Consider the following 23402-nt stretch of genomic DNA (forward strand, 5'->3'; position numbering starts at 1 on the left):
TCAAACTTTGTTCAGCAGGGTCCAACGTCCTTGCTTACAGCCACACCTACTCCTTCAGCACACGACAGTCACACAACAGAGTGTTCTGAGCCACCATTTTGGAACGGAGTGATCCTGTTGCAAAGGCAGTTGCATTTGCACAACCCGGCATTGCGGTGAAGTCAGATGTACAGAGAGCTTTCTATTTCCTCCCGGTACCTCAGTGACTTATGTAAAATGCACTTCCTGAGCAGGCACAAAACTGAAATAGAAATTGCTGCTTCCTACATGGCATGCAACTCTCAGTCTCAGATGTGACTGCTAGGGCAGCGAATTATCTCCAATATGGTTTAGATGTGTCTGCTCCACATCCCCCTCTTCTGTAACCAGGGTTTGAAGAACAGCTCACCAGGCCAGTAGGGTCAGAGCGAAACAATGAAGGCTTATACAGACTATTGCAGAAAAACATAGGGCCAAATTCCTTCACTCAGACACAATTTCCACTGAAGTTTTGCCCAGTTGAACTGGTCTGAACACTCCCTGCTCTTTTAGGATATGTTCATGACACAGACACACAACCACAAGGGTGCCTGTTGCTGTTCCCTGGATGCTATTCCCTCAGAAGGAAAATTATGTTGACCATAGTTAATATCCACGTAAGGAACAATTACAACCATCTAGGGCGTCTCACCATAGCACAGCCAACAGAACGTCACTCAGGGCTACATCAGATTTACAAAGTGATTTAGGTGCGTAACTGATACTTTCAGCACCTAAATCCAAAACTTAGGCCCTCAAAATCCCAGCCCAGCTGCTGCCTAAGCCTGTAGGTGCTTAAATTTCTGCCAGTAAAGTCCCTGCAGTACCCAAAAAATCTGCCGCTGGGCATGTGCACAACTGTCTTGGTCCTGATGCCCATGCACCTATCTCACCTCAAGCCCCAGCGGGATCCTCAAACGAGGTGTCCCCCACATCTATCTTACCAGTGGGACTGCTCCGGCAGGAGTGTTCTGAGGCCACCCAGCAGTTCAGGCCTCGTACAAATGGAGGAGTCTCCCCTTTGTTTATAACTTTTAGCTCCCGGGTTGAGCAATTTCCCCCTCTGCCACATCTCCCACCTCTCAGGAGTGTCCTAACCCGGATGAGGCATTCCGGGGTGGGTGTCTTTCAATCTCTCTCCTTGAAATCGTTCCACTGCATATAAATAACGATTCACCGAGCCAGTGGAAGGGAGAGCATGGCTGTCGCCCATTGATTGTGGCACTCGCCGGGGAGGTGAGAGACCCACGTTCAAGTACCTGTTCCAAAGGCTATTTCTTTATACATAGTAGAAGAGTTTTGACGGGATAGTGAAGAGAGCCATAACCCAGTGTCAGGGCACTCTCCTGAGAGCTGGGCAATGAGGGATCAGAACCCTGCCCCACATCAGGCAGAGGTGGGAATTGTGCCCCCCATCTCGTCTGACTGAGTGCTCCAACCACAGGGCTACAGGGTACACGGGCGCATCCTCTTCATATTTTTTCTTTTTATTGCAAGAAAGGGCTTAGGTGTGGCGCCTAATATCAGGACTAAGAGTTTCATTGCTGTGAATCCCAGGCAGAGACGCGTGCCTGCCTCTGACTTAAACTTAGGGCCACACCCCTCTCCTTGGCATCTCCCTGGTTTAGGCAGCTCCCGCCCAGCTTGCTGGCTTTTGGGGATCCCATTATCAGGTGCCAAACTCTCCCTGTGCACTGTACCAGGAGCATGGCCCCCCAACTTGGGCTTCTGGATTCCATTCCATGGCAGGGTGCCTAAAAGTTATGGGCTGCAACACAGGCCTCAGCTCCCTTTGTGGGTCTCGCCCTCAACGACTAAGCCCAGGAGCCGAACTTTGACAAAGATCCATCTTCATTTAGACTCCCCGGGATGGAGAACACCATTTCCCTGGGCAAACTGCTCCAATGGCTAATTACCTTCACACTGAAAGTTTCCACCTTATTTCCAGTTTGAATTTGTCTAGCTTCAACTTCCAGCCACTGAATCTCGTTCTACCTTTGCCTGCTAGATCGCAGAGCTCTCTACAACCAGGTACAGGTGCCTACAGATTAAGAGGTGACCCAATCACAACCTTAAACACGCTATAAGGCAGGTTTTCCAGACCTTGAATCCTAAGAACGGATCCTGTGTTGTTGATCATTGTAGCAGTGGAGCTATGTCTGCAGGTTTTTCATCTGGGGTTCTGGCCGGGTTTGGTGCTGCTCAGAGTTGATGAGTGCTGGTCTGTGGCATAGTTGCTGGAACTATGGGTGCTGGGGAGCTGCTGCACCCCCCCGGCTTGAAGTGATTTCCATAATATACAGGGGTTGGGTCAACAGCTCTCAGCACCCCCACTGTACACATTGTTCCAGCACCCCGGGTGAGGAGCCTGCTTCTGATGATGAGCTTGGAGAGGTGTTTGAAGGCCAGAAAAGGAGGTTCAGGAAAGATTTCTTTCAGGATGGGGTCCCCATCGAATATGGGTTGTAGCTGTTTGTGATACCCTGTATGCGTCCCAGTGTGAGGTGGTAGGTGACAATTAGGGGCATGTGGTCAGATGAGGTTTTATTTCTGTATTGAAGCAGGTTCTTTCGGGGCATTTGAGAGGCCCATTCCATGATGCGATTTACTTCCCTGGTGGAACATCCTTGTTTGGTGAAGGTGGTTTTGAGTGTGTTAAGGTGTGTATCCCGGACTTTCTCCTTGGAGCATGTTCTGTTGTATCTGCGTGCCTGGCTGTAGGTAACAGATTTCTTGGTGTGTTTGGGTGGTTACTGGATCTGTGAAGGTAGGTGTGGTGATCCATGGGTTTCTTGTGTATAGTTGTCTGTAGGGTTCCATTGTTGAAGCTGATCGTGGCGTCTAGGAAGTTGATGCTAGAGTGGGAGTGCTCCATAGAGAGTTTAATGGACGGTTGGTGTTTGCTGAAGCTGTGGTGGAAATCTATGAGGGAGTTTAAGTCATCCGTCCAGAGGATGAAAATATCATCAGTTTTGTGGTGCATCTGTCCAGACTTTCTTCTTCAAGGCAGCCCATGAAGAGGTTGGCATACTGGGGAGCCATCCTAGCACCCACAGCTGTTCCCATGGTTTGGACAAAGTGTTTGTTGTTGAATGTAAAATTGTTGTGGGTGAAGATGAAATGGATGAATCTGGCGATGTGTTTGGGGTGGATGTCAGAGGGCTGTCCATTGTCCTGTAAATATTAGTCAGGCAGCTATGCCGTCACTGTGAGGGCTGTTGGTGTATAGAGAAGTGACATCCATGATGGTGTTCTGAGGGAGGCTGTTAATGTTATGGAGGAAGTTGGTTATGCCCTGGAGGAAGCTGGCCCTTTGGGTGGTCAATGGTTTGAGAATGGTTTCTCTGAGTCCCAATAGTCCTTCTGTCAGAGTGCCACAGCCAGATACAATGGGTCTGCTTGGGTTCCTTAATTGGTGTATCTTGGGAAGCACGTGTGGACGTTGCGGCTCAATGGTGGGTAAGGTGAGCTGCTTAAGTCCAAGCCCCTGGTCTGAGCTTGGGGCCTCACCGAAGCTGCCACGTCCACACTGCTATTTTTAGCACACTAGCTCGAGCTGAGCTAGCACAAGTCTGTCTACCGGCGCTGGGAATCTCACTTCCCAACTGCAGCCTAGGCATTCCCTATGGGTTTTGCACTGGTTTATTTAATCTGGTTCCAGAACCCAGCTTTACTAAAACAGGTGCAGCTTTGAATATAGAGAAGGCCTCAGTTAGTGGCCTGCAATGTTACCATGATAGAAGGACACATTGCATTATACTAAGAGACAAATCCTTTTTGGTCTCTATTTCTTCAACTTGTGGACATGTACTTTACCCCAAAAGGGATTTTGCAGGACTTCTTCTTAAATAGCTGCTTTAAAGATTGGACCTAGAGTATCAAGACAATGCTGATAAATAACACAGTAAGAAATGGAAAGAAAGAAAAACAAAACAAAATCCCAGGACAAATCTGGTAGATATTTCTGCAAGGCATTCTCTTGAAAAAAGGGGGGGAGGGAAATGAGCTGTGTATAACAAAAGGGAAGCAGCAACCCGAATAAATTAGCCAGCACTATTGCTCCAGTGCAGACCAGCACAGCCGTGGTGCAATTATTACATGAAAGGGAGCATTGTGCTGGGGAATGTTTGTCCACCTTGAAACATTCATACTTATTAACCTCCACCCCCTCAGCTGCTGCAGCTGCTGCTTTCTGCTTCGGTCAAGGTGTGCAACCCTCTAGAAATCCATCAACCCACAATAGATAAGGCAAAGAATTTTGCAATCTATTTTCTTCTAATATTGCAGTTTCACATGTGTAGCCCAGAATGCAGGCACGGTGCAAATGGGAAGAGACACGAGCACACTCGAATACAGGGCTGTCTGCAGTTCTGGGGTAAGCAGCCGGGGGCCTGCTCCCCTGCGCAGGCAGACAGACATGCATTAACTCTACACGAGCTAGCATGCTAAAAATCGCACTGTGGTCACTGTGGCACGGGTGATAACTCAGGCTACCACCAAGAGGGTTGGGTGAGTGTGTGTCAGACAGCTAGACCGAGCCATCGCCTGTGCTGCCACAGCAACACTGCTATTTTAAGCCCACTAGCTCAACCTGAACTACTGCATCTCGGTCTACCCGCCCCCTGCTGCTGTGTAGACACACTCTTGGAGACAAAAGGAGCTGATCGCAACTCTCAGGAATGGGACATGCACGTTTTAAAGTATTTATAGCTTAGTCCTAAATTCTCTCCTGCATAAATAGACACACACGGCAAAAAAAGGTACAACTTGCACTGCACTTTCCTTCTGTTTGGAGGGGATTTACTGTAGTGTGGAAGAAGATAAGAGGCGCACCAAGTGTATGGAGCATGAAGATCTAAGACACTTGCAAAACCTAGAAATATTGCAAAAATTAAATCCATCTGCTTTCCAAAGGATGCAAAAACCACCACTCCCCAATGAGGCCAAAAATTAGCAATTTCAAGCCACACTACTTTTTAAGTGGCAAAAAAAAAAAAAGAAAAAAAAAAAAAAGATGGGAAACTTGAAGAAAAAGAAAGAAGGGCATAGCCTTCATTTCCAAAGAAGTCATCTTTCCCAAATGACCTGTCTGATAAATCACAGATTTAAAAAATAATCCTCTGGCAGAAACACGCACATGAAATCCCAAACTGAAATCAAAAGAGGAATCCAAAGAGTGGTTTAAACAGAAACCCAATCGCTACCTCCACTCTGGAAAGACAGTTAGCTCTCCGTAATGGAGTGCAGTGCTCCCTTCTGGTTTGTTCTGCTGCTGTTCCTTTCTTCTGACAGACTGCATTGCGATACTGGGGCTCAGTTTTTAAAAGGGTCATGGCTTTAGGTGCTGTACGTAAGAAATAATTGTCCACCATCCCCGACAGGCTACTTTTTAGTGCTGTCTGCAGCACTCTGCTGTAATGCAGAACTGAACGGCAAAGGCCCATCTGTTCAGCATAATACAAAGCCTCCAAGCTGGGAAGGGGCTGGATGGTTACATTGTATAGTGCTATTGATTCATAGGCTTTAATATAACTGCTTGACAGTTCAGAATCCTAAAAGCTATACATATGTAATCTACGAAGCCAGGGAATGAATTTATTTTTCCATTTGCAGACAACTGAATTCAAGTTAGATGCAGACACTGTTACTGGTGAATACACTTTTCATGACCGTTACTTCATCCGAGGGCTTGTCTACACCACAGAGCTTTTAGCCACAGGGCTGTGTCGACGCAGCCTTGTCACTAAAAGTCGGCATGCGTAAATGCTCTTTGTCGGCACTTTTGCCGACAAAATACTTCCACCCCCGGCGAGCGGCATTCAGTTTGTTGGCAGGAAAGTACACACTGCCCCTTGCTGCGGCAAAACTTTTGTCTTTCAGGGGAGGAGGGCTTTTTTAAGCACCCGTCGACAGCTTGGCAGCTTAGACAAAGCCTCAGAGTCAATAAAAGATGCAACAACCTTTTAGGAAACATCTCCAAATTGACTATTACAAAATAAAACAAGCACAAACCTGACAACAATATTAAATCTGGGTTAAACTGGCAAGAAAATACCTTAAAATTCAGAGGTCTCACTGGTTATGTAAACTTAACCTACCGTATTGTAACTAGGAATGACAATAATGGAGCTATACTGTTAAAACACATGGCCAGCATTCAAATTCAAACAAGCTGTCTCATATCTGGGGTTTGATTTCAAAGGAACACCCAACTTTAACAATTCATTTTTTACTGAGTTCTATTAATTGTATCTTAGGCACCTCTGACACTTAGTCCATAGCACAAACAACAATGATCCTGCCTATAAGTGCATACAGGGACCAATCACATTCAGCATGTTCCAGAAACCTGGTCAAATCATTATAAATCTTGGTGGCTTGGAGCAGCTATAATGATTTTCGGGCTGTTTGTGGAGGGGGATAGAGTGCACACTTGTGCGGGCACCATCTTTGCAGATGGGTCCTGCTCTCCTCCCGTTCACGCTCCAAGAATCGTATGTTATGGGGTGCCCCTGGTTTCCAGCACAGTGGAAAAGCATGAGGTTATCGTTGTCCTGGGACAGCCGGGACAAGGGTATGGGAACAAACTCCCTCCACTTGCACAGGAACGAACATTTGAAAACAGGCTTTAAAACAGAGAATTACAAGTCTGCAGAAACCCCTTTCTGACACGGTGCTGAACACGGCTTGTGCTTGACTACATTCGTAGCATTAGCACTTTGAGCCCCAGTTCAGCAGTACCCAGCGCTCAGCCTACTTGTCAGCAATGCATGGTCTCTTTAGTGTAAATCAGGGGGGAAGTGAAATTTGTATTCTCATCAGACGTGTCATTCTTGTGTTAACACCACGCTATTGCACTGCTCTGGAAGCCACGGACGTGCCCCGTTACCCAACTCCTACAGAGGGCACGGAAGTAGAGTAGCTATTCAAACTAGGTCTGAGAGACAAGAACAGGGTGGCCCCATGTATCCCTTCTTTGCTGACTCCTAGTAGCCCAAGCCAATAAAGGATGCATCTTTGTCCAGCATGCCAAGCAATAATCATGTGAAGAATCACACACAGGGATACCAACATATGATTTTCTGTTGCACACAAAACGTTGTGGGATGCTGAGCCTGAGAAGCGAGCTCTGTCCTGTGCCTGTCTGAGTCGTGCTTTCCTTTCTTGCACATGCCTGGCCACCACAGACATGAACGGAAGTAAAGTCAGACAATCGCTATTTCAATATGGGACTATTTTTAAAAGCGAGCATGTTTCCTGTTTCCGTTTATTCTGATCTACGTTTGACACTACCCCAGCCCCCACCAACAATCATCATTTTCCTTTAAACAAAAAATCAAGATACTACTTGGATTTCTCCCCCCATCCAATCCCATATACACTGGTTTGCACTCTAACTCGACCCACAAACACGCACACAGGGGCCGACTCTGCCAAGAGCTTATTTTTATGGGACTAAAATTCCCCATCGAACGAGTGAGGGTTAATGGTCACCTTTATGATCAGTACATATGGATTCTTCTTTGTATTTCTGTAGGGTCTCCATCTATCTAGTGACACCACATCCACAGAGACTACTGCAAGTCAGCTATTTCACTGTCCTAGAACAACACGGATTCCCCTTTGTCCCTTCACGTCAGCAAGTGTCCCGGCAAAGAGAATCTGACGACACATCCACAGTGTCAGAAGCGTTCCTGGTTTTGTCTTAACCACATGCTGAAATGCACGTTTAACGGCCTGATTCTGCATCTGTGGTGCTCCGTGGCAAATCTTCCAGTGACTTCAGCAGAGCTGGGCGAAGTCCTAAATGCTTTGCTGAGCTCACCTCTGAAGCCACCTTGCCCCATGAAAAACCCTCTAGTGCATGAGATGTGCTTCCAGGTCGGCATCTGCGTATTCTGTAGATGTATTTTGTTCTCTGCTTTCCTCATTATTACATATTTCCAGTACTTTAGTTAAGGCCGTCCTAAAGGCAACTGTAAAACGGGCTATATATCTTAAGACTGCTTTAATGACCCTGGTTACTGTTCATGCATTTACAGTGTCCTAGCAATATGAAGTTCAAAATAAAGTCGAGTTCTATCATTCGTCCTTCTGACTTGAATAGACTTTGTATTTCTAAAAAAATTAAACAAAAAGGAAATGATAAAGAAAAGTGATTGCTGTCAGAATAATTATTTCAGCCACTTGATCCACTCACACAAACCCAAATGGCAGAAGCTGGCCCTGTGGGGGTTTTTAAATAGATGATAAAATTCTGAACGCTAGCATTAGACAGTCATGTAAAATCATATACCAATTCATAAAAACCAGATCTAGCGTGATCATCCATTTTGCAATCATTTCCAGTTAGAAACAAATCTGATCGCTCTGCATTTTAAGCTTTTTCCTGGTGATTCTGTTTCTATCATCACTTTGTACCTCTCTCTCCTTTTTTCATGGTAAGACACTAAAGCTTCTGTCAAAAGCTCCAACCCTCACACAGGCAGCCTTTGTGTGCCCTGATCTCATTTATCTGGTCTGTTTTACAGCACAGACTAACAGCAGCATTTGTCGAGCCATACTCGTCTATTACATACACCGTTCACTTTCAAAATATGAGTCATGTATTTATTAGAATATATGATGAAGATGTATTAATTATGTTGGAAACAATTAGAGAACTAATGCCAAAAATAACCTTAACCTGTTATGGCTTATAAAAAAAGATTAAAGAGTTATACGTTTTAAGGCCAGAAGGGACCATTATGATCATCTGGTCTGACCCTGGTCCATAACACAGGCCAGAGAATTTCACCCAGAGATTCCCGCATCAGTCCCAATAACTTGTGAATGAAACAGTGCCTATCTTTTAGAACGAGCCGTCCAATGATGATTTAAAGACTCCAAGTGATGGAGAATCCACCACATTGCTTTGTAAACTGTTACAATGGCTAATTAATGTGAAACAGACTAAAAATCCCTTCCCCTTTCAATCTCTTTTCTTGTGATGTCATAATTCAACTAGTTCTTTGGTTTTCCACAGAGTTCCAGGAGAGAGAAGATCTAACAGTCTCGTTTTAAAACAAGCAGTACCGCTCCCCCTTAAACATACACAAGAGGTCCAGGAGGGGCCCTCAGGGGGGAGGGATAACTCAGTGGTTTGAGCATTGGCCTGATAAACCCAGGGATGAGTTCAATCCTTGAGGGGGCCATTTAGGGAACTGGGGTAAAAATCTGTCTGGGGATTGGTCCTGCTTTGAGCAGGGGGTTGGACTAGGTGACCTCCTGAGGTCCCTTCCAACCCTGATATTCTATGACTTTTTGTATATATCCAAAAATACAAAAAAGGGGCACAACCCCATTATTTAAAACCTTCTGTAACTGTGCTTTCAGCTACCTTGGAGATAACTCTCATTCCAGACCAGAGCCTCATTTGCACCTTGAAAATACTGCAAAGGTGGCTTTTGTTGGTTTGTTTTTTAAACTGTTATAGCCGAGGTTGAACAACCATAAAACATTACATGTTTGGTCTTTGTTTCTCAGCTTTGAAATTAGTATGAAAATATATTCTAGATTGCTTTAAAATAAGTAATTAAGTGTCATTAGAAAAGCCAATCAAATAGGTTTCATTTTCCCGCACAAAACCACACGTGTGCAGTAAAGCATGAGATGTAAAAGGAAAAACGAATAAATTCAACTCCGGGAAGAGTGCGTGGGGCTTAACTTCAATATACAATGTCTCACTGTGACCCTCTTTTCCTGCACTGTTGCACTGTCAGGGCCCATGGTTTATACTTGTCAAGTCTCAAGGTGACTCCTGCTTGAAGACACCACAGAAGTTAATGGGAAATTCCTTTTACCTTGAAAAGTCAGATATTGTTAAAGGACCATTCTTGCTTTTTATGCCTTCATATTTATCTCTCATCACTCCCCATTACTTTCCCCACACTTTGATAGATGCGCAAAGCTCCTTTCACCAAGGTACAGTTTAAGGCAACTATTTTCAAGCATTCCTTATCTACTCCCCAAAGAAAAGCCGTTTCCCCACTTGGTTCTAGGATGTGCTCTGTCTTCCATTAATCTAACTACCGCGTGTGAAAGCTCACTAGTCTCCCATGCCAACTTCTCTTTGGTTTCTAGCGTGTAGCAAAGATCTGTTTACTATTATAACGAGACATTTAAATGAGCGAGAAATATTAAGACCCAGATTCTCCCCTACACTGAATCTGCCTTACGCAGCTCTGCTAGCACAAAATGGCCCTAAACCATTTTAGTAGGCCATGGGAGGATCAATGTGCCAATATGGAAGGACCCTTCAGTGCCAGAGCTGGCACAATGGCTCCTATGCCACCCTTCCTCCCTCAGGCTGGTGTAGGGGGCGTGGCTAGTGGACAGCGGGCATGCTCGTTGCCTCCCTGTACACAGGCAATGCATGGCTGCTATAATGCCACTGACAGCTAGCATAACTGAGAGCAGCCTTTAGACAGTTCCAAAGTATGCTAGCCTAGGGCCAGATCTGCACACAGACTGCCCAGGATGAGGAGAGCACAAAGTTGGCTTAAAGTCACTTTTGCACACATCCCTCCCCTCCCAGGTTGCACTGAGTGTTCCTCAGCCACAGGTAAGAATCGAGCCTCACACCTCCACACGAGTCTCAATGTCATGGAAGCCAAAGAAACGGATTTTCCCATCTTCTGTGACTAAGTTTTGACTGTGTTCTGACCATTTCAATCAATAATATTTATTAAGGTTTCATATATTAAGCAAATAGTTTGTATAACTATTGCTTGCAGTATTTGTCACAGATCAAGACGAGTAATAATATATACACCCACCCCGTACATACATCAGTGCACACATACAAATACATACTGTGCATACGCACAAAGAAGAGTACAGCATCTTGTGCATGAAACATGCTCAAAGAAGTAGAGGTTAAAAGGAAAATGAGGGAACTCAAAAGTCCCCCAATCTCTGTGAATTTATCCAACTGGTGCAGCTGTGCCCCGATTGGGTAGCTTCTTGTGGTGGCTGCAGGAGGTTTGACAGCTGGGCAAGTCTGTGCTCTTTGGGTGATAAGAAGGTAGGTTTGGCAGCTTGGATCAAGGCATTTGCTAGTGAGCCATAATACCCGATGCCTACTGGCATCCAGGTACAAGTGGATAGAACTAAGGACTGATTGAAGGCTTATCTAGGACCAGAGACACAGGAGTCATGCAATAAGGATGTCAGTATCGCAATATTTTTAAGTACTTTCTGGCCCTCAAAGATGTGAAGAAAAGCTTTAAAGGTGACTCAAGAGTAACAACTGCAGTAACCTCTGCCTGAGTGTGCAAAGAGCCTGAGACAATACCTCTACGAGCAGAGGGCTGCTAACTCCAACCCCAGCCCAGCAGGAGGGAAAGAACGCAGCAGGCTTGACTCCCCCATCCAAGCAGATGCCCCAGTAGTTGGGATGTTAGAACTGAGGGCCCTCCTGCCACCACCACTGCCCCCCCTGCTGCTCACCGGAGGAAGAGGACCACCCTTGCCATTGCTTCTGCCTGGAAAAAGGGACTCCATGCTTCTGCCTCTCTGGCTGTGGGAGGGAGCACCTTGCCACTCCAAATGGTCAGTGGGGCCACAATGGAGGGGCAGGGCCGGGGGGACTGATGGTGTCGAGGGACGCAGATTGCTTTCATCCGACCCTGCTAGGGACTTCTGTTTCTCTCTCCTAGGAGCCATTTCCTGTATGAATTCCAGCATGCTCAAGTGAGACTCAGGGAGGTCCTGAACTGTCCTTTCCCAATAGCAACCAGCCACCACAACCGTCTCTGCTTCTTAGGTCTGAACAAGACCAAATCTCAATCACAAACCACAGCTCAATGCAAGATACAGAGCAGGAACAGCCCTGAAAGGAAATTCATGGGCTCACAGCTAAAAATGTCTCAGCTGAGATCTTTAAATGTTCAAAACAAAGCATGAAAGTTCATTCTCTCTGTAGCCCCTTTCTTGCCTCTGCCTGCAACATGGAGGTGCCCCAGTTTAGCAGTCAGAGCGTCTGAAGTTGGTTTTGCTTGAGGGCCACGTAAGGTTCAGAAAAGCTGCCGTGCCAGGAACACCTTCTTGTCCCTCAGCCCGGGATGGGTTTTAAAGCTTTTTGTTCTTTGTGTTATCCCCCCCACACACAAACGTCATTTGTTCACTGTTAAACCATTTCAAAAAGCTCATTTCTTCTCTTAGTTACGATGTAAGAAACCTTCGCAAACGCACGGAACTGGAGTCTGGCTCACAGCGTGTTCTCCAAGCCGCAGGACACCCCCTGACTCTGGCCACACTGTGACTCTATCATCTCACATGCAGCCAGGCGGTTCAAACGTTACCGCCCCCAAGCCAGTTCTCAGGTGTGGCGGTGACCCTCACGCACACCCACTGATCTAAGTGCTTACATGGCCGAGCACCGGGCTGGCAGAGCTTTCAGTCTGTGCAATCGTACTGAGAGAGCTGGCATTGGGCTGAGTTGTTTCAAGTTGCTCTGACAGGAAGTGCTGACAGCCCTGCAGGCTGAGCTCCTCCACGGACATTTATCCCCAGAACAAGTACAGGGAAGGCACAGGCAGCAGGCCTGCAAGCTTCCCCACTCTCCTCGGCCAATAAATATACCCTAACCATAACCTGAGAGGGCAGCTCAGCCTCCATGCACTTGCAATACTTAGCTTCTCCATTAACACTCACTGGGGATGTCCAGGTATGGGTCTGGGTTTTGTGATGGGGTTACCTGGGCACTGAGATGGGACACAGCCCACCAAATGCATTTCCCAGGTCACCAGACAGCAACGAGGTGTTAGTACTTCAGTCGTTACTGACCTGGGCTGAATTCAAACCAGTGACTGGAAGGGGAAAGTCACTACCCCTCATCATTAGATCTCCTGACTGGATTTCAATTTTGACGGACACTCAGTTGCAGATAAAGAATTTAACACATTTTGATAGTGCCAGTTATATAATGGAAGCCTAGTGTGATTTAATGCTTAGCACAACTGTATCCTTCCCAGGTGGATTGCTTTCACTCACTAGGTTTCTTTGGAGATAGATACACACACACACACACACACACACACACAAAACCTATGTTAAAAAGAAATTTAAGGTTGCAAAGTCAAGCACTCAAGAGTTAGAATATGCCAGAATTAAGGTGGCTCATGCAACTTCAATCCTCCCTTCTTGTGCGTATACATCATGATAGTCTTTAGTTATGTGATCACATACTATACCACCAAATTTCAAGTCCCTGTTTCACAACAGGGAGGTGCTAAGCTTCTCAACCAGATGACTGCAATGCTTTTTTTTTTTTTTTTTTTAAGCACACACAAAACAAGGTATTTCCCCCTAGCTTTGTTCTTGGGAACGGCTGAACCATTTTAGCTGAAAATTTCCAAACAAATTCAACTGAGGCAGATGCCCAACCTGGGGCTCCGGAGCCACACACGGCTCTTCAGAAGTTAATATGTGGCTCCTTGTACAGGCTCCGACTCCGGGGCTGGAGCTCCAAGTGCCAACTTTCCAATGTGCCGGGGGGTGCTCAGTGCTCAATCCCTGGCTCTGCCACAGGCCCTACCCCCACTCCACCGCTTCATGCCCTCTCCCCTGAGCCTGCAGTGCCCTCACTCCTCCCCCCAGAGCCTCCTGCATGTCACAAAACAGCTGATCTGGAGGTGCAGGGAGGGAGGGGGAGGCGCTGATTGGCAGGCGCTGGGAGTGGGGGGAGCAGGGAGCTGCTGGGGGGGCTGCTGAGGTATTACTGTGGCTCTTTGGCAATGCACATTGGTAAATTCTGGCTCCTTCTCAGGCTCAGGTTGGCCACCCCTGTTCTAATCTATCCCTGCAGCAGACAATTCTGCCGTGAGCATTTAGCACAGTGACTCTCAACTTGCAGCCCAATCAGCACCCAGCTGCGGCCCATGTGACATCCACAGGGCCCTACAGGTAACGTTGGACGCGGTCCACATAACCCATTGTTGGCCTCGTATAGGGCCCACAATGGTAACTAGGCAGAGAACCACTGATTTAGAACATATCATTTGTGACTATCTACAGTATGTAAATTAGCCCATGCACGCACACACACACACACACACACACACACACACACACCGGTCTCTACCTGGGCTGTTTCTTTGGAGGTGGAGGTGGTGGTGCAAATTCCTCAGTTTCACTGCTGCCTTTAGGGAAATCAAAAGCAAAAGATGCTGATTTGCTCATCCCAGTCTTTTTTTCCTGCCCAGAGCAGCCTTCCACGGGATGGGGACAAGCTGTTCCATTCTCCATTTCCCTGGCCTGTGTGCAGGTTAAAAAGCCCTGTTCTTCCTCCTCTTCCTCCTCTATCCGGCACTGCCTGCTCCATCCTGCACCGTAGTATTTATGCCTCCTCTCGTAGGACGAGCCTGGAGGACTCTTGTGGGGCTCCTCGGCAGAGACCCTGTTGCCATGAGAGCAGAGAGAAGGCAGTGTCCCCAAGGCACTGGGATCTGTACAGTTCCTTGATGAGAACTGGGTGCTGGGGTCACTGTGGCCATTACCATCACAGAGCTCTGCCCCAGGAGGCTTGACTGATGGCCTGGGAGTCCCCTCGCTGCCAGGCGGGCTGCTCGTGCACATCTTTGGGGGAACAGCGGGACTCTCATTAACGATGCCCTTGCTGTGCATTTGCTGGTGAAACCTTGGGCTGCTTTCCCCCGAACCCGTCTCACTGCCGGCTTGAGAGCCCTCTCTGTGCCCAAAGGAAGGCGAAGGGATTGCAAAGTCTGGATGAGAGGTGGGGCTAGTGCAGGGCCACTGGACCCCAACAGCTGAGTCTGGGCTGCTCAGAAATATTGTCCTGTTATCCTCCTCTGTGTGCGCTGCCATAATGGTAATCTTTGCTGCTACCTGTGTGGCCGAGTCCTGGTACTCCCTTTCGCTGCTCAGGTACCGCACCCCATCTCTCCACAGGCCCTGGGCCTGCTCTTTGAGAGGGCTGCGGGCCGGCCCCTCTCTCTTTGTTTGCGCGCCAGAATGATTTAGCTGCGCCTTCTTTCTCTTGGTGCTCTCGGCATAAATGGGATCATTGGGCGCAGGCTGTGTGTGAGGGGCACGTTGGGGTGCCAGGACGGTGCTCAGAGGGTCGCTCGAGTTTTCCCCGGGGTTGCCTCGGACGAGACTCGATTGCTCAAGGAATGGACTGTAATCGTCCTCCTGGGACAAAGCCAGGGGACTGCTGCTGCTGAACACGCTGTCTGACAGGGTGGTAGTGCCGGAGGTAAGTGCTAATGTTTTTCGCTCCAAACGTGTCTTATTTTGCAGAGAGTCCTGTAAACAGTGTTCCCTTTGGAAACGCCGGTCTAAGTTCAGCAGCCTGCACTCATCTTCACAAAACTTGACTGCCCTCGTCTTTGCCCGTGGATTCACTGCGGTCTCTTGCTGCCCCCAGCACCTCGGGGTTGGCTTTTCACTGTCACGCCGTGCCACCTGGCTCGCTGGACACGGCGCGTCTGGTGGGACAGGACTCTCTCTACAATAGTCTGTGATCGAACAGTACTCCCCGCTCTCACTCTCAGAGCCCGGAGAACAGCAGTTGTCACTGCTCTCCGAGGACAGCGTTGCTGTGCCATCTCTTTGTCGAAAGGCTGGACACCCAGCAGAGTCAGGGGTGGAATCAGGGCTTCGATCAGCAAAGATGGACAGTTGGTGGCAGAACCCTCTCTGTGGGCAGGCGAACTTCTCCTTGTTACGAAGCATAGCTCTGTCCTCCCATCCACCCATCTCGCCCTCCAACACCAAACTGTTGAAGGGGATATTTTTTTCCCCTCTGCTTTCCAGACTGGGCAGGCCCTCTCTGGAGCAGCCTTGGAGATACTGAGGTGCACAGTCATTTGGTGTATCATGAATGAAGGGCTTTCGCCCAGCACTGGTGCTGAAATGGTCGAGGCACGTCCTCTGTGCTTCTCCTGGCTTCACAATGAGGTGGTTTTCAGAGGCCATTCTCCAGCTGACCTGCGTGGGCCAACGATAAAAACACATGTTCAGGATGCGCATTCAAAGAAAGAAAAAGGCAAATGCTGTTTTGTTGCCAACTCCCCTCAGGTGTGTGGTTAGTTCTGCTCCACACTTGTGTACTCACCACACAGGTGGTTTCTGAAACCTTGTCTGCTGAAGCTACGTGTCCTACTTTCTGCACCCTTTGCAGTCCTTGCATTATTAAGTATGTCAATCTAGTGAATAAGGTATCCTCTTTCCTTCCTAGTCAGGACAGGGAATAACATTTTCAACCTGTCGTACTGTAGGTGTGTATTCTATTACAGCAATCAACATTGTAATCTATGCCTCTTTAATTCTAAGAGTATATCTTCCATGTGGCATTATTTCCCTTTCCATTTTCTAAACCAGCTTTGCAGCTGTACATCTTACAGACTGGAACCCTCTTAAAACAAAGGGTTCCCCATGGGAAAAACACTTCCTTATATGTGGAATTTCCACTGTAACAGGAGAGGGCCTACTTGGCAAAAGATCTCTTCTTCGATCTGGTTCCTTCCTGCCCTTGCCAGAGGCACTAGTAGAACCTCAGAGTTACGAACACTAGAGTTACAAACCGACCAGTCAACCACACACACCTCATCTGGAAGCAGAAGAACACAAGCAGGCAGCAGCAGAAAACAAACAAACAAAAAGCAAATACAGTACAGTATTGTGTTCAATGTAAACTACTAAAAAAAATAAAGGGAAAGCTTTTTAAAAAGGTTTCACAAGGTAAGGAAACTATTTCTGTTTGTTTCATTTAAGTTGGTTTAAAACTGCATTTTTCTTCTGCATAGTAAAGTTTCAACGCTGTATTACGTCAGTAAACTTGTAAAAGAACCAAGTTGAGAATCACTGTTCAGAGTTCCGAACAACCTCCATTCCCAAAGCGTTTGTAACTCTGAGGTTCTACTGTACGTATCTGGGGGCATGCCCATCGCATTTGGGAAGACGTTATCTTTACTCCCATTGAAAAGCAGCTGTAGTAAGACCAGGGAATCAAGGATTCTTCCTTGCCACCTCCCTCCCCCATGAGATAGTGATAAATCTTCTTGTCCTCTGTTCAATAAGAGAAGAGAAGTGAGAATCCCATGGAATGCAGAGTGCAACCCATGCCTGTTAAATGCTAAATTGTCGCATTCCTAGGGATTTGACATGGTAGAATCCACTTATAAGGAACTGAAACTTCACCATTGGCCAAATTCTACCATCACTAACAGGAGGAAAACCAGTGTAACTCCATTGGCTTCAACAAAGTTTAAGCTGCGTTTACCTGTGTGGAAGTAGAGCAAGAACTGGCAGGGATTTGAAGGGGATTTCAATGCAAACAGTTTCTTCTGTGAGCAAGAGTCAGGCTAACTGTAATCCTAACCACATGAGACTTGTAGAAGCGAGGATGGTGTGAGGTGAGTGGGAAGGAACTGTGTGAGAAGTTGTTGCGACCTTGTGTTAGATAAGTATGGAATGTAGACTAGAGTCTAAACAGATGTGAAAAATAAGATATCAGGATGACCTATGTATAAACAAAATGCAGCTGTTGATTATTGTATGTAACAAAAAGGTATAAATGCTGCTGTAATTGTTTACCTGGGGAGAGACCTGCTTAGCTCTCTCCCTCCATGCGATTGCTAGAGATAATAAAGTATCTGATTTGCTGCATCCAACCAGAGAGAGTGAGAACTCTGTTTTTCTCCAACACCTGAATGAGGATTTGGCCCTAAAAAGAAGCAAAGCAGAGGACTGAAACTCTAATAAAACGCACTGGAGCCCTTTTATTCCACTTCACTATAAAATGGTTCACTATAGCCAAGTCTATTCTTAGCAGCTCCCACCGTAGGTGAGGAGCAGGGCACACATTAGGAAATCCTCTGGCTTTCTGGCTGGGTGGGAGAAGTCTTTGTATCCAAGAAAGAGCCGGCTGGTGCTGGATGAATTCAACACAGCTATAATGGAAGACCTTGCAATGCAGCTTTATCACTGACACACCTCCTCTGCTCACCGGTTAGTCAGCGGGGGTTAGCACGTAGGCAGGGATTTCAAGGATATCAGAGAAGGGAGCAGGATCGGGCAAAGAGAAAACACACGGTAACCAAGTATTTCTCTGGCATAGCGAGAAAGGCTGTGAATCAAACCTCCAGAGCTGAACGCCCCCAGACTTTGGGAGAAACGCTGAGCTGAACTCTGCTGTTTAGTTCCATCTCTGGGTGTAACCATTGCTTAAGACGCCGTACTCCCTTCATTCATCGGATTTAGGAAGATATTAAGGGGGACTGAATGGTTCAGGAGATTTACAATGGAACAGAGAAACACTCACTAGGCTGCCAGGTTATAAGCCCACTCTGACAGAGGACCATTAACAGCTGATGGTGGTTTGATGGTCTGTGTGAAATAAGTTGTTCCGTTATTAGTGAGCAGGAATCTACATCACAGCAACGGCTACATTAGGCAAACTTGCTCTCAGTCGAGAGGCCAAGGACTATCTGGGCATGAAGGTCCTCTCACCCCTCCGGGTGGTCCCAGTCAGGAAAGAGGGACCCACGGCGGGGCAGTGAGGCCCTGTTTGCCCCATGCAGCATAGAAACAGAGAATTTCAGTCCTCGGCTTGTCAAGCAGAAAATTTTCACCAGGAAAAAAAAAAAACAATTAAAAACATAACAAGATACTGAGCGACTACCATTATTTTAAAGTATCAGATTTATACATGATTCTTCAAGAATTGTTTGTGATCTTGGTCAGTATTATCTAATTTACACAAGGTCCCACCAGATTTAACGAGTGGTGTCGCAGGAAGCCAAGCATTTTGCAGCCGAAACACAAACCTCTGCTGTCGAGGGGTTTAAAACCCAGTGGAAAGCAGATGAGGCAGAAAAGAAAGATCTTGGCTTACACACCCCCAGAAATAAAAAGTAATGGAGGTGGATGCACAGTAGTCTTGTCATGGCAAATATCCTTATTGCGCCCCACCGAAAGCAAATAATATAACGGGTGCAGCACTGTACAATACCACACCCCTTATGAATCATTACCTGCGAGATGTCTGCGTTCATATTCACATCCGCCCAGACGTCAGAAATATCTGGGTTGATCATTGTTGGCTTCACTGCAATCGTTGGCTTCGAGTAAGGTGCGGCAATCACACACTCATCCTCCCGAGGTGTATCCTCAGCTTTGGCTCTAATTCCATTCAGGGTGCGTGAGGGCAAGCTACTAGCTTCCAGCTCCAGGGATGCCTGCAGCCTGTGGGAACGTTTGGGGTAGAAACAGTTTTTGCAGGAGCCAGGCTTCCAAATGTGCTCCACAAAGTTACTGCACACAGACATTTTCAAGTCCTCCTGGTTCAGACAGATGGCCCTCTGCATCGTGTGTACTGAGCTCTGCTGGTCATTTTGCATTCACCCTTTGAAGATGGTCTTAAAGATTTAGACTGTCCTGCAGCTGAGCTACCTGGAAAGGCAGAACATTTTATACATGACAATTGGAAGATATTCATTTAAATTGGGATTAGGGGGGTGTTACAATTACACTTACTCTACCTGCACTACAAAGGCTCACTGTTTAGGTAAAGCCTGTACAATCACCTAAAAAGCCTCAGCTTCTACGCATAAACTCTACAAGGACGGAGGGTACATCAAACAAGCAGCATTCCTTCAAGAATGAATTGATTGTTTACCAAGCACACGTAACCAGCCTCATTCTGGGTCTCTAGACCAAGGGTAAGGGTAACTGATACCAAGGGTGTGTCTTGTAAATATCCATTCATGGTTGTGAAAGTGGGATTCGGGGGAGGAATTCCCTTTAAAAAACAAAATTACGTCTGGAAGAAACAGGACTGGTGAAGCAAAGGCTAGGGGTATGGCTACACTTGCAGCCGAACAGCGCTGCCCCTTAGGAAAATCTTTACGGACTGGAGTCCCAGAAAGCTGGCCCGAGGAAAACCATGAGGTTGCTGAGAAGGGAAGATGTGCAGCGCTCATTAAATTAGAGTGACTAAATGAAGACTCGGCACACCACTTCTGAAAGATTGCCGACCCCTGCCCTAAAGCAAAGGGCACTAGCTTTCCCAGACTTAGGCTGCAAATTGAGGCTCCAGTATCGTTTGGTGGCACTACAAAGACATCATATTCTAGGTCTCAACCGCACAAAAACATTATTAAAAAGGCACATATCAACATGGCCCTCCTGAATGCTGAAGGAATCATGAGTCCCGTGCAAGCTCCTGGGTTGTTTGGTTGAAAACGGATCTTTTTACACTGACAAGACTCCCTAATAATCAGTTTGCATTCTGAAGTTTATCTCTGCAAGGAAAGGGGGCTAAAGATTGAGGGGTTTTTAAATAAAAGCTCAGCGGTCATTTGATCCATTATACTAAGCTCAGAAGAGTCAACAATTTTTAGCTGTGGTCCAAATTTAAAAGTTCACTTTTGAAATTAGACTTTGATCAACTAAACTTTAGTGCTCTGCACTAGTTCTCAGAGAGAGACCAACAAACTATGATCTATTTCTCTGCTGTAAAGTGGCAACAACATTTCGAATGTTAGGATATTAGAATTCAGGAACCTCTTGTCTGATCTACTTAATTTGTTTTTAGAAAAGTCTACCTCAGCTCCGGGCCTCAGTTTACCAATTTTAAGTCAATCGTTACTTTTTGGTGGATTCCAGAAGGGGGCAAAATATGGTATTAATGGAAATTCAATTGCGACATTAACTACGGGGTGAATGCCAGAGCTCCACAATTCAGTATAATTAACACATTACTGTAGCCTACACACTTTTACAAATAATATATTCCTGCTTTATTTTCCCTTCAGATTTTTCAAATTGCTTTAGATTTATAATGCTGTAGTTAACTGTTTTAGAACTCTGACCGTCTGTATAGTCGGAGGGCAGAATATCCCTGTTATCCCAGTAGTGGGATCAAAAAGTAGGCAAAAGGATTATAATGGGAAACATGTTCAATACCATGACAAAAATTGCTAAATTAGCCTCACAAGGACTATTGCGTCACGTGACACTTAACTTAAAGACAAATTATTACCACCATAAAAATAACTGGAGGGGAGGGCAGTAACAGTGAAGTTCACTTAAATCCACATCAAAGAAACTAGACATTGCTTCTTTTCTAATTTTCATTTTTAATGTTATTTAATTAAAATTCATTAATAACCACACTAAAGAATATACTAAGCTGAGGGAGCTTTTTTCACCTGATATACAAACCACCCACCTTCGTTCCTCTACATCTCCAAATCCTTTGCAGTTGGTTAGGCAAAAAGAAATTCTGCAATAGATGATAATTTGTTATTTTTTTAGCTCATTGTGTCACATATGGCCAGATATGTCATTTAAGTCACTGCATGCACCTTTTATAATCTCACATTTGAAAATCTTCTCAGACGTTTAATTAACTGCACATTCTGCAGCATTAAATGCTCAAAAGGTAAAGCTATTTGCACGCATACAGTTATCTGTGGAGCCAAAAGGACTAGAATGGAAGATCACATTCTGATTTTGTTTGTTTGAAAAAAAGCTTCCTAAATTGCTGCAGGTTTGTAACATCAACATTGAGAACAACTATTACTATATACAGCCACACTGCAGTAATTAAACTATTAGCAAAACTTTACCTTGTATCTACATTAGGTAGTACATAAGGACTATTTTTTAAACCAATGGAAATTTACACAGTCAGTTTTGATACTATCACAGGTCCAGAAGAGCAAAGATGGGAGTAATGGAAATATCCCAATCATGCAAATTCTGCGAAATGACACCAATCACAGACCTCTCTGTACTACTCCCCCCCCCCATGCAAAATCCACCTTATTCAACAGGAATCTCTCTATGAAAATTTGTTCATAAAGTTCCACTGATGACAAATCAAGTCACACAGGGCTGTGAAGCCAATACAATGCTAGAGGATTTCCATAACTATAGATTTGCAGTGTAATTTTAAAAGTATACGTCTACCGTAAAATACAATTTTTTTCCCCAATACTGCAAAATACAGGAAATGAAATTCAAGCAACAGATTGAAACTTGCTAACCCAAATGTTCCTGGAATCACTAAGTTCAAAGAATCAGAATCTTCAATGAAATAAAAAGCCATTAAAAGACATCACATGCTTCTGGGCGATAGAAAATAGAGGCTGGTTGTAAAGTATGTTAAACTAATGCCAAGGTGATAAGGGGGTGACTTACAGGCATAACCAAGGCCATTTGAACTCAGCCTAGCCCCGTTTAGCTATTTCGGAGGTAAGAAGCACATGCGGGCAAAGAGGAAGTGGTAGCTTTACACTGGCTAAAGAAAGTCAGGGAGTTAAGAGTCGAATCACGATTTTCAGACTGTTTGACACGCGCTGTATGCGATCAGTGGCAGGAATCCACTTCGAAACCAAGCTCAGTTTAAATAAAGCGAGACCACATTCGTTGCACGGTTTCCAGTCACACTAGAAGTGCTCTGGCCTTCGACAACTTCATGCAACACTCCCGGTCTCCGCTTGCAAACGCTTCAGTCCGCGTGTTTTAAATCGCGCGGTCAGCTCCGGGGGCTGGCAAGCTCCCACCCCCAGCGCTGCGGGCGGCGCTTGCCGGGGGCTTTGTGGAGCCATGTGCTTGGGGAGACTCACCTGCGCCAAGGAAACTCTCGCGGCGAGGAGGGCTCAAGTCCCTGGCGGGCGAGGCAGGAGCGGATCCATTCCCCAGTGACCTGCGTGCAAAGAGCAGGAGCGCAGCTGGAGTGAGCGAAACCCCCTCGTGAGCCGGGCAAGCCCAGCCCGGCCCGGCCCCTGCTCTGCTCCCCCGCGAGCCGGACTAACCCGGGCTGGCTGCAGAGCGGCGCCCGCCCATGGAGAGACACTGCGGGAACCCGCCCCCCGCCCCGGCGAGAGAGCCCGGGCAGCTGCCGCGCTCAGGGCAGAGACCCCGGCAGCGGGAGTCCCGGAGAGACCCGGCACCCGCCAAACCCGCCCCCGCTCTGCGGCACGAGCGCCCGGCCCGGGGAGGGGCTGGAGACGCGCCCGGGGCGCACGAACCTCGCACCCCGGCTCCGCTCCGCTCAGCGCCCGCCCGCCCGGAGAGCGCCGCCCTGCGAGCCCGGGAGAGCGGCACTGCGGGGCGGGGCTCCCGGCTCCTCCTCCTGGGACAGCGCGGCCGGCGGGCGGGCACTGAGCCCCCTCCAGTCCCAGCGGCACCCCCGAGCCTCCCCAGCCCCCATAACCCTCCCCTACAGCACCCCAGCCCCTCTACAGCCCCCAGCGGCACCCCAGGCATCCCTAGCCCCAAATCCTCCCCAGCGGCACCCCAGCCCCAAATCTCCCCAAATCCTCCCAGCCTCCCATAACCCTCCCTACAGCCGCCCACAGCGGTGCCCC

At 47.0% G+C, this 23402-nt stretch overlaps 1 protein-coding gene across 4 annotated transcripts in view; it reads right to left on the reverse strand.

Moving 5' to 3' along the window:
* Positions 1–23181, reverse strand: part of PRAG1 (PEAK1 related, kinase-activating pseudokinase 1) — a 42231-nt gene extending 19050 nt beyond the window's left edge. Inside the window, exons 1-5 of one of the 4 annotated variants that reach the window (XM_039542176.1) lie at positions 23064–23181; positions 22659–22738; positions 21257–21310; positions 19059–19476; positions 14144–16011 (exon numbers count right to left, since the gene is read on the reverse strand). In XM_039542176.1, coding sequence (XP_039398110.1) covers positions 14144–16011; positions 19059–19424 — 2234 coding nt within the window. In that variant the 5' untranslated portion in view covers positions 19425–19476; positions 21257–21310; positions 22659–22738; positions 23064–23181. Of the gene's footprint in view, positions 1–14143; positions 16012–19058; positions 19477–21256; positions 21311–22658; positions 22823–23063 lie in introns of those variants that run through there. The other 3 variants (XM_039542178.1, XM_039542177.1, XM_039542179.1) reach the window with 3 other exon arrangements.
* Between the last annotated feature and the right edge of the window lie 221 nt (positions 23182–23402).

This window comes from Mauremys reevesii, linkage group 5 (genome assembly GCF_016161935.1).
Source record: "Mauremys reevesii isolate NIE-2019 linkage group 5, ASM1616193v1, whole genome shotgun sequence".
NCBI lineage: Eukaryota > Metazoa > Chordata > Testudines > Geoemydidae > Mauremys > Mauremys reevesii.